General features: G+C 38.9%; 1 protein-coding gene across 7 annotated transcripts in view; it reads left to right on the forward strand.

Annotated features, from left to right (window-relative positions):
* The window catches only part of MYO3B (myosin IIIB), a 414,167-nt gene extending 403,811 nt beyond the window's left edge, over positions 1 to 10,356 (forward strand). For 4 of the 7 annotated variants that reach the window (XM_044768737.2, XM_070508083.1, XM_070508085.1 and 1 more), the window contains 3 exons: positions 7,110 to 7,216; positions 7,589 to 7,635; positions 8,442 to 10,356. In XM_044768737.2, the coding sequence (XP_044624672.1) occupies positions 7,110 to 7,216; positions 7,589 to 7,635; positions 8,442 to 8,580 (293 nt within the window). In that variant the 3' untranslated portion in view covers positions 8,581 to 10,356. The remainder of the gene's footprint in view (positions 1 to 7,109; positions 7,217 to 7,588; positions 7,636 to 8,441) is intronic. The other 3 variants (XM_070508082.1, XM_070508084.1, XM_070508081.1) reach the window with 2 other exon arrangements.
* Positions 10,357 to 11,904: the final 1,548 nt, after the last annotated feature.

Raw genomic sequence — 11,904 nt, forward strand, 5'->3', positions numbered from 1 at the left:
CAGAGATATCCCGGAATAGGAAAGACCTTGACAATAATATCCCAATTGACAGTCAGAACCAAAGAGTGGGCCACATAGATGCGACAGATCTTAATAAGAATAGTGAATAGTCGCCATTCATTCATTCTTTCTTTCTTTCTTTTCTGAGTGTGTGCCAAGCCCTGAGCTATGAGATAGTTTCAGGGGAAGTTATTACTGCTTCCCTAACTAATATGGAGAAAATTCCACAAAGATACTTTATAACTCTACCATCTTCCACAGGCAGTAATTTAACTCAGGGATGTTTTCTTTGTAGCAATTTTCAATTTTGAAGAAGATTGTTCATGACATAACATGGCAACTGGGAAAATTTGTAGCTTTCCTTTCATCTTAGAAAGGAAAATCTGAATTACATGCACCCCAGGAGAAAATCTCTCTCTCTGGTTGTGTGTGTGAGTGTGTGTGTGTGTGTTTTACAAAAGCCCATTGAATTCCTTAGGTCCCACCTGAAGTTAGATGTGGTGAGGTGAAAACTTATAAGAGCATCTCAGTGAAAAAACAAGCATCATAATAGAGGCCATGGCCCAGGCCTTGGGATTTTGAATCAAAAGACCTAAGTTCTAGCCTGAGCTCTGAGGGGAGCCCAGGCTAGGCAGAGGGGCCTAAGCTCCCTGGGCTTCAGTCCCCTTAGATATAAAAGCAAAAGGCTGAACCACAGAGGTTTATCATCTTTCATGTCATGACTTAAACTTGAAAATCTGAACTCCCAGGGCTTAATTTCTCCCCTCCTACTCCATGTCAAGGCTCTGAGCATCCCTGAAATAGCCCATGCCTCAGGGCACATCAGGAGCAGGTGGTTTACAGCACATTGGGAAGATTTTTCCATAGACTGCATTTTTAAGGTAGTGCAGGTTGTTGCAGACTTTCTGCCAATGTGATTCTTATTGGGAAAGAAAGATTTCATATGGTCTACTACAGTGGCTCTGAACCCTGGCTGCGTATTAGAACCATCTAAGGAGATTTTATTTTTTTAAATATCAGTGTTTAGGTCCTGATCTTGTCATTGGTATTTTAAAAGCTGAGCAACTGGTGCAGTATAAAGAAAATGACCCTTGGTAAGACATTGGGAAACCTGAATTCTCAGTTGGACTTTGCCTCTAACTTGCTGTGTGATCTCTTAATCTCCTATGCCTCTGTTATCTCTTTGGGTTTATTTGTCCTTCCCAAAATGAGAGGAAATAAAGAAAAAGATAATTTGCAAAAAAAGATTTGTTACATAAAGATGAAATGGTAAGAGGAAGAAGCACAGAGCCAGAAAAGACAAGTCATCTCGCTAGAAGCTATTTCACCTAAGTGTCAACTGGAGTACAATGCAGCATGGTCAACCATTGACCTCTCCTCATTGAGAAAAAAGATTGTCCAGCTGATAGCTGGGCTACTGTCACCTCCAAATGCCCTGAGAACTTTGGTCAGAGAGATGATGTACCTTTCCTTATGCACAGAGTTGACGGAGCTCTGTAACTTAATTGCATAACTCTAATTCTATTTAAATGCCCCAGGGCTGTATCTCGTAACCCGATATGGGATTTGCCATCTGTAAATCTAGAACACTGAACACTCTCTTTGCTTCAAAGGGATGTTTTACTTGGCAAGTGACTCTAGGAATACTTCACCCACAAAATGAAAATCAGATCAGCAGCCATACTGCTCAGAAAGTATCCATGCCTGCCAAGGCCCACAGGGAAGGTGCAAAGGACTCTGGCTCTCCCAGTGTGCTCACTCCCAGGAACCCTGCTCACTGCCTATCCATTCCTCAGGGGTCTAGAATCCATATCGTCCCACCAGACTGGGGAATATTTAGGCTGTATGCCCCATCCTGCCCTCCCTCCTGGTTGTCCTTCCTTAACTGCAATCCTGCTAGATTTACCAGAACTGAGACATCTGTAGGGGGTGATGAAAAGTGAAACACTAGGTTTTAGGATACAGTATTAGGAAAGAGCACTTGTGGCCAAAATAACTATAACTCAGCAACTCAAATAGAATAGAGGAAGTCATTTTCCTCTTCATCTCTGAGACTCTGGGAGAGAACAAAAAGCTTCATTTGTGACGTAAAATTGCACTTGAATCAGGATTGCCAGATTTAGCAAAAAAAAAAAAGGACACCTGACTAGATTTGAATTTCAGATAAACAACCAATCACTTTTTAATATAAGTATGACCTGAATATTGCACAAGATATACTTAACTAAAAAAGTATTGGTTGCGGGGCTGGCCCCGTGGCCGAGTGGTTAAGTTCGCGCGCTCCGCTGCAGGCGGCCCAGTGTTTCGTTGGTTCGAATCCTGGGCGCGGACATGGCACTGCTCATCAGACCACGCTGAGGCAGCGTCCCACATGCCACAACTAGAAGAACCCACAACGAAGAATACACAACTATGTACCGGGGGGCGTTGGGGAGAAAAAGGAAAAAAATAAAAAAATCTTTAAAAAAAAAAAAGTATTGGTTGCTTATCTGAAACTCAAATTTAACTGGGTGGCCTGTATTTGATCTGGCAACTCTAGTTTGGATATACCTGCATGTTCAATAAAGAGAATTGAAATATTAAATTTCCAAAACAATTGTTTGAAGTCACGTATTGAAGCCATCAACTGAAGTCAATTATTTGACTCTCACCAAGGGCTTAGCCAGTCGTGTAGTCACACCATGTGGTGATTTGGGCTTTGAGAGTAAGGTGTGTGCATTTCCTGGTGTTCCTGAGACTTCCCCCACATTTCTTCTGTTTTCTGACAGATTTATCTCCAGTTTATTATAAAGCTCTGTGACAACTTGGAAGAGAAGGATGTGTTCAAGATCTCAAATATGAAATCAAAAGGTGCAGGGGCCAAAAGAAAAGGTGCAGGGATTCTTGAAAAGGAAAGACACCTATGTTAAAGGCAAACTGGTATTCACGACATAATACACTTTTTAAAAGCACTCTAGGGAGGGAGCCCCCAGAGTATTACAAACTGGAGACTTTGGCTTGGCTTACAAACATTTATGTGAAGAGGAAATCGGCCACATTCAGAATATGAACATCACTGTCTTCAAAGTAAATAATTCATATTCTAATGTATGTCTTCAAACTTAAATTGCCTAGTTTATCTACATAAACTAGTCAAATGAACTAGGTAATTGCCAGATAACCCCACTGTTTTGCATCTTATGAGGAAATTGATTGGCTCAAAAGCCAAAAGATAGATGCTCAAGCTTCTACTCTGCTGCTTACAGATTTAGCCTGTCTTAGCTATGGTTTCTTCATCTATTGAAAGAAAAAATAATTTTTGTCCTATATGCCTCATTGAATTTTTTTATTTTTAAATTTTTAGGAGAAAATCATGATAAACTTCTCATTGTACGTATGATGTGGATCAGGGCTGCTCCAGGGAGAGAAGCCCAAGGCGTCCTGGCCTACATGCTGATCTATATGACCCAATTCATATCTAAAGTTAGACAACCACACAATAACCAAACCCCACCTACACTGATACCATTTTAATGACTTTTTACATCATCTTTCCTTTGTCTAGTAGAAATAAGTCACATACCCATGCCTTATAAATTTAGCCCTGCCCTCAACACATTGTAGCTCTTCGCTGCCCATGGGTCCTGTCCCCATGCTGCAGCTTTTCACTGACCGTGGATCCTGTCCCCATGCCTGCAGCCCTTCACTGCCCAGGGCCCTGTCCCCATGCTATTCTCTGAATAAAAGGAGCACTACTACCAGACCTTGAGAGTCCAAGAAATCTTTCTTTCCACTCCACAGCTTGCCAAGCCCGCATCACATACATATTTAGATTTAATCAATGTGCTGTGTGCTGTTTTGTATTTTGCTGCTTTTTCTGAATTTTGAATTTTCATCCATCAATGCTATACCTATATTTATCCTTATTGGTATCTTCCTGGTATGACATCATATTTATATCTCAGCGTTAATATCTCTCCAATTATTAAATATTTATCATCTTTCTAGCTTTTTTCTACTACAGAAATGTTATCATATCTATCTTCATACAAATTGTCTTTTTTTTTCTTTTGGTTTACTTCATTGAGACGTGTTCCTTGGAACAAGTTGCTTAGCTTTTATTATTTATTGTCAAGTTGTGCTTCAGGAGAGGTAGAGCCTATGGACTCATCTGTGTACCTGGGGCCACTCCCACATTGTCTTTTGACCTTTTGATTTATCCTAAATAATAGAAAGGCAGTAGTAGTTGTTTTAATTGAAGCTTTGTCAGGGTAGCTGAACATTTTTCAATATTTCATAATTGTATTTCAACATATATGAATATTTTTCCGTCTCTCTCTTGCCTCAGCCTTTCCACATTATGGATAGTAGACTTCTGTGTGTGTATTTTTTAAATTTATTTTTAACCTTTCTGTTGCATTTAGTTTTGTTAGCATCTTAGTTTTGTTACTGTCCATCGTATAGAATATTTTACTGTGATATAATTGAACCCATCCTTGTCACTAATATCTTCTTCCATAGTTAAGATAGTCTATTTTCATTTCCTTCTGAGGTTTTTATGGGACTGTTTAAACTGCTTAACTATATAGTTCATCTGGAATTTGTTGTAGCCTATAAGAATCAAGAAGTATATTGAGAAAAGTAAAAGATTTAGAATTTTTTTAAAAACTAATTTGAGTCCAGCAGCACTGGCTTATGGCCTTAAGACTCAGTGTCCACTACAAGACTGAAGGCAGGGACCTTGTCTTATTTCTCTTTGTGTTCCCCACAATATCTAGCAAAGTATGTCACATATAGGATAAATGTTATAAGGTCTGTATGTAAGTTATATTTTTTTGCATATTGCTATCAAATTGTTCCAACAGCATTTATTCAATAATGATTTATTTCGCAATTATTTATTTAGTTGCTTATGAGTGATGATATATTAATGATACTCAGATTTGTTCCAATGACAAAGCACCTGGAAGTTGTGGCACTCTTTGCAAAACATCATGAAATATGGAAATATTAAAGTTAAAATAATGCAAATTAAAATTCGATGCTAAATCAGATATCACCTTACTCTGGATTCTAGCATAGTATAAATGCCATCAGATACCAACAGTTGTTTGGGTTTTTTTTAATTTATGGGAGAAATTTTAAAATTGAGAAAACTCTATCCAATAACCTAAATCCTTCTGAGAATCAAGAGAAGAACACCCACCCACGGAACAGCAAGTTCATCAAGAGCAAAAGTTGAGGAACCACATCTTATGTTAAGCGTTCCCAGTTGAGAATATAGATAAAAGCTTCTGATCAATTGTAAATACTCCATAAAGTCTGGCTGAACTCGGCTGAATTCCAGCTGAACCCCAAAACTATTTATGATCAGTCTTTTGAGTTGCCAAGGTTGGAATTCCTCTAATAGTAGAAAGTCTAAGGGAGAGTAGATGTCAGATCTCCAGTGCATGTTCACACCAGCAACCTTAACTCTAGAGTCTTCTGCTCATTAGTCTATAAATCAGAAGAGATAACACAAAAGGGCCTCACAACCTAACATATTACAGAATATGAACTTCGCAAAGTAAACAGGAGGTGGGTATGTTGGAACTATCAGAAGGAACCCATTTCAATTTTGGGTTCCTTGTGCTCTGAGGATGGTGCCAGCACAAGAGGCTGGAGTCCTGTGCTCTGCACCGAGTTCCTGAAGATGTGGACAGGGATGTCTGTTAAGGCTACTGGAACCCTCTGCAAGCAGCATCATTTTGCTATGCTAATTAATATTTTTTCATGGAGCTTATTTTTACTTAGACCTTTGACTTTAAAAGAAGTTTCTCGTTAAGAAAGACATGCTGTAGTTTAAAAAGAAAAAACTGCTAGAACAGGGGGTAAAAGATCTAGGGGTGGGCCTCCACTCTGCCACTTGATCTGGGGTGAGTCATTCAACATTTGTGGGCCTACGTCTCCTTTTCTGAAAAAATGAGTATTTAGAATGGACAGTTCCTAAAGTCCTATATGGTTCTAATAGTCTTGTTTAAATGTAAATATGTTCCAATTCAAGAAAAGTAAAGATGCAAAACTTCATACTTAGGAAACTGATAATTAGCTATTTATAATGGTCCTTGCTGAGTCATTCTTCACTTAGAAAATTTCCCCAGAATTTTCTTAAATAGTAGGAATCTCTAGTGAAGTGAAACTGATTCCAAGTACAAATTTCCAACTCTTTTTTTAAATAATTACTTTATGATGTATACTTGGTCCAGGAAAGTGGTATCTCTTCTCTAGACTATGACATTCATAAACAGTGACATTCATGAACAATGTTCTATGGCAGCTTTGTATATGTATAAGTGTGTGTGTGTGTGTGTGTGTGTGTGTGTGTTGGCAAGAAGTTAGAATTACTGAATCATGATTCAGATGTAGTACCAAAAGGACAGCAGATTCCATGAAAATTATCTGCTTGGAAGGGAAATAAATCATGACTTCGTTGGACACGTGGTTTCTTAATCTCCAGTGTACTCTTGGTCCAGAGTTCTGAAATCAGGACTAACATGAAGAGGCTGCTCCATGAAACCCTGCAATCATCCTTTCCCCTTCTCCTTTACACTTCCTCCAGAGATTGCATGGATCAATGGCATTGTTCAAAGCATTTCAATGTATACTAGCTCAAGCCATTTTCCCTCCAAAATGTATCCCACCAAAAGGTTTGCTTCTCAGCTACCCAACAGTGTGTGTGCTCCAGATGTTTTTGAACTCTCGCTGTGGGATGTGGTGCCAACTATCCCAGATTGCCTTTATTGTCCTAACTGAGTTATCTCACTAAGAGGGCGGTCTCTACGCTACAAAGGCTGACCACCAACCTCTACTTCATCAGCATGGACAAACCAGTTTGCTTGCTGTCACTCTTGACTGCTGATTCAGATAAGAAAGATGAAGGCAAAATTACAGGCAGTAGCCCTTGTTTACACTTAGCAATCCCTATGTGTTTGGTTTTTCAGGATGATATTTCTAATATTTGCAAAGCTCTAACATGCCCATTAAAACGGGACGTAATTTCCACTAAGTGCATTTATATGAAGAGCAGTTTTTCACTTACTTTTCTCAAGACCTCAGATGATTTACAGTAAACTTTTGCTATCTTGTTGCAGATTCAGAAAATGGTCTTGCACAGAAGCGGCGAACACCTCACAGAAGATGTCAGCAGCCCAAAATGTTGAGTAGCCCTGAGGACACCATGTACTATAACCAGTTAAATGTGAGTTCAAAGTGGCCATAAAGCTGTTTCACTGGCTTTGTTTCCAGTTAATAATTCTGTTATTAATACCTGTTCCAGCCCCTCCAGCCCCACCCCCACTCTCATACTCTCGTCTTGAACATGTGCTTAGGCTCTTTATCTGTTGCTTTCATGTCAGGATGTCTGCCTTCACGGTGAATAATTGATGTGGTTTATCAAAGACGAGCAAGATGCATGCTTCATCAGGCTCACTTGAGCCCTTTGATCAAAAAAATTATGCTGTGACTTCTGATATTATCAGCATCTGCTTGCATTCAACACAAAATCACTTTGAATTAAAAATTAACGACTTGCTGCTTTGCTTTGACTGTGTGTTCTTGGCCCTCTCCACAGGGAACTCTAGAATATCAAGGGAGCAAGAGGAAGCCAAGAAAACTTGGGTAAATATCTATCTTCTTAGTTCTAAGCAACTGTAAACAGAAGGGGTCCTTTGTGATATCACAGAAAATGCAAAACTTTCCAGAGAGGCTTCTGAAAATATGCAATGGGGCTATTGCCGCTATTATTGACATTGGAAACCACTTTTCACAGTAGAAGGTGTACAAAGCTTGAATCTATTCTGTCCACAAAGGCTGATATTGTCACCTAAAGGCAAATGTTATTTCTCATAATTGTCCCGAGGAATTGTACTTTGCTCATAATTGGAGGCATGTAGTAGGTTGAAGTAAACTCTCCCACAAACAAGAGCACTCCACACGGTGCAAATAGGTCACTTCCCCATATTATCTGACCCCTGGGCCTTAAAGGTACACAAAGGAAAATTTCCCCCAATGCTAAGATAAAGGACACTAAGAAGTTTGTGGCTCATTTCATTGTTAGCATCTCAATTGAGAACAGCAATGAGGTAGGTCATTGGTACTGGTTTGAGAACTGGAGGAGGTCAGAATGGAGACTTTCTCATCTAGAGGGAACCAGAGAAGTTAATTCACATAAATCAACTTGCAATATGATCACAACTTCCACACACCACTAAACTGGGCCCGTTATCAGTGTGTGACCCAGAGGTGAAAGGCTTTGGGGGTCAGACCCCAGTTCCTCTGTGCTGGGAGGCCCTAAGCCACTCTAAGCTGTCCTTCCCTGCAGTGTTGGGACCCAATCCTGTTCTAAGTACACAACTTTAGTTTCCCCCATGATGACTATGGCATTTGTTTTCTTTTTCTGCTGAAAACTCTTTTCTTTGTTGCAGCCAAATCAAAGTGCTTGATGGGGAAGATGAATATTACAAATCTCTGTCACCAGTGGACTCGATCCCTGAGGAAGACAACTCAGCCCACTCTTTCTTTTTTTCCTCATCCTCAAAAGGAGCATCTTTTGCTCACCACTGAGCTGTACTTCCTGCCCCCCAAGTCTGTTGAGGGTAAGAACAATCATGGTAATTGACTGATTGTCATATAAAGAAAGCACTGCAGCAGAGTTAGCTTCTTTGGACGCGTGGTCTGTGCCCGCGCCTTGCCGAACAATGTTCAGATTCCTAATCATTTTCTCATGCCTCCATCACCCCACCCCCACCCCACATCTGCTGTGCAGCCTGAGCTGGACAATTCTTCCTTTTCTCATCCCATGGGTCCCTGTGGGACACTGAGCACACTTCCACTACGGTAATAACTTGTCATTCATGCCCCTAACATTTAAGAGGATAACAAACAATCTCACCATAAGCCAATCGCAAATGCTGACAATATTTCTTTATTTTTCCCACCAAGTCAATTCGTGCAGAATCTACCCCTGTGAAAATCCAAGAGTCCCTTTCCTCCTAGCCTCTCCACTGCATCCCCTTCCCTTTCGCTTGTCTCTATCCTGCCCACCTCTCCTCAGGGCCAGGGCTCCATTGCTGAGTACCCACATCCTGGAGGAGTGTACCCAAGGTCTCATAGACGAGGATAATTTTTTGTGTTTAGGCAGAGAGGCCTAAGTCTTTCAGATTCTTTCTGCAAGACAAATGAAACCCTCTCTTGCTAATTATTATGCTGATAAAGGCTTTGCCTCTTTATGCCACCTTGCCAAGACACCCCCATCACCTTAGCAGTAAAAAGAAAGGAGTGAGAGGGAAAGAAAATTTGGACCTGTCAAAGTCCCTGTCACATCGTATTGTAACTTTCCATTCTCTGGTCACCGTCTCTAGCAGGCTGTGAATAGCCGCGGGGAAGGATGGTGTCTTGTCTACCTTGTGTGCAGAGCAGAACACGTGCCTGGCACCGAGTGGACGTCCAGTAAATGCCTACTTTTGAGCGAATGGAGAGACTTCACTTAGTTACACAAACATAGCTGACATAGAAGTTACTTTCAATGAAATGTTTACATGATTAATCACTTTTCTTATACCATAAGCTCTGATTTTTCACTCAAGGTTGGGCTAGTCCTGTTTGAATGATGTTCTACCATGTCTTATAATACTCGATATAATTCAGTACAACAAACTTCTTTTGAACAGCTAAAAAAACAATATGTAAAACAATATATGAAATCGCCGTCTGATATACAAAACCCTACACAACCCTTTCTCTAGAACAAATGTTCTGAACATTTTTATTACTTTAAAATACTTGGCAGATAATACACATGGGAGTACCCAGGTTTCGAGAAAAATAAGCTTGAGGAAATAGAAAAAAAATTGTTAGAGTTTTTAAGGGGAGAGTTCTAATAAGCATTTTACAAACCGGAATAATGAAGTGAGGTTTTTAAGGACCTCAAAAATTGTAATTTTACAAGAAATAGATAGAGCCAATTATTCAATAGTTAAGCTTTACATTGTTAAAACGTCTTGATGTTGCCCAGATCTTCTCCCCAAAGGTAACATTTATGATGTGTGCAGGTAGAGCAGAAGAAGCACAAATGGACTTTATTTTATTGTTTAAAAAATAATGTCTAGAATATACAGATTTTTAATATTATTACTAATGTAAGTGTTTTTAGAAATTTCCCTTTTATCATTGATTCATCTACTTTTCATTTGATATTAGCTGCTTTTCAAACTGTTGAATAGAAATGCTCATAACTTCCCACTTGTCCTTGTGTAGTGTAATTGTATACCTGCCTTGTTTCTAATTAAAATGTATCCATAAATAAAATTTAAAAGGAAATAAAGGTAATTATAAAATTCATGATTCAGAAGCTTTGCAATATTGTCACAGCTGTATCTCCTAACAGTACTTTACAAATGGTTTTCACTATCAGCTACAGCGTAGGTAAGACAGTATGGATATTATTCTTGGGGTAGTCATAATGCCACAAACTTAAAAAACAATTCTTAAGTAAATGAGAATGATGCAACCTGGAATCTCATAAATGTATCATTAAATCTATCAAAGTAATATGCGTATGGTAAAAACAAAATAAAATCAAACAGTCCAGAGTGTTTATAGTGGAAAGCAATCTTCTTCTCCATGTCCCTACCTTAGTCTCTCCCCCCAGAAACCACCTTTTTTTCAGTTTTTATAATTCTAATTCTTTTAATGGTTTCTCTCACATCTCTGAATAATTTGCTTCTCCCTTCTTGGTTTATCATTTTAGACAGTATCTACTCTGCCCCTCTATGAAAGGTGTGCATTATGTCAATTTCCCCTCCCCTCTCCCTTACTTCTTCAAATGCTTTCAATTTTATGTTTAACTTTTTATCAATTACCTTTTAAACTTTATATAATTAAACACATTTTTGTGCCATTGACTTTAGATAGTATCTCTCTGAGGATGCCTGACATGAAGAAAACCAACAGGCTGAAAGATAATGCCAAGACAAACAGTGACTGACCCTGGACAAAATAGAGATGATTCTGGGAACAGAACAATTTTTAAAAACTTCCCTGTGAACTCTTGGTATTCAGGTTCTGAGCTGCTGTTTCTTCCATTTTGATTCATCTGCAGATATGCCTCCTTTCACTTTTTTTAACTTTCTTTACTTTTAAATATAATACATATACAGAAAAGGATACAAATCAGTAGACTCAGCTCAGTAAGTTATCAGAAAATGACTATCTTTGTAACCACCCCTACAGATAAGAACAGAACATTGTCAGCACCCTAGAAGCCTCCTCATGTTCTTTCCCAGTCACTACTATCCCCACTCTCCTCCCCAAAGATAAGCATCCTCATAACTTCTATGGTAAACACTTCCTTGATTTTCTTCATAGTTTTACCACTTACATGCATCCCTAAACACTATAGTTAGATTTCACCTCTTATAGATAGGTTTGGAGAACTTTATGTAAATGGAACCATGTAGTGTGTAATTTCAGGGATCTTGTTTCTTTTAGTCAATGTTATATTTGTGAGATTCATCTATGTTGTGGAATGTAAATGTAGTCCATTCATTTTCATGGCTGTGTAGTATTCCAGTACAGGCATACCTCCTTTTATTACTCTTAGCTTTCTTGCACTTCACATATACTGTGTTTTTCACAAGACCCTCCACGGCAAAAAAATTACAACTCATTGAAGGCTCCCATGATGGTTAGCATGTTTAGCAATATTTTTTAATTAAGGTATGTACATTTTTTAGACATAATATTGCACACCTAATAGACTACAGTATAGTGTAAACATAACTTTTATATGCACTAGGAAACCAAAAAATTCGTGTGACTCACTTTATTCAATATTCACTTTATTGCAGTGGTCTGGAACCAAACCTGCAATCTCTCTGCAGATATGCT

This window comes from Equus asinus, chromosome 4 (assembly GCF_041296235.1).
Source record: "Equus asinus isolate D_3611 breed Donkey chromosome 4, EquAss-T2T_v2, whole genome shotgun sequence".
NCBI classification, from domain to species: domain Eukaryota; kingdom Metazoa; phylum Chordata; class Mammalia; order Perissodactyla; family Equidae; genus Equus; species Equus asinus.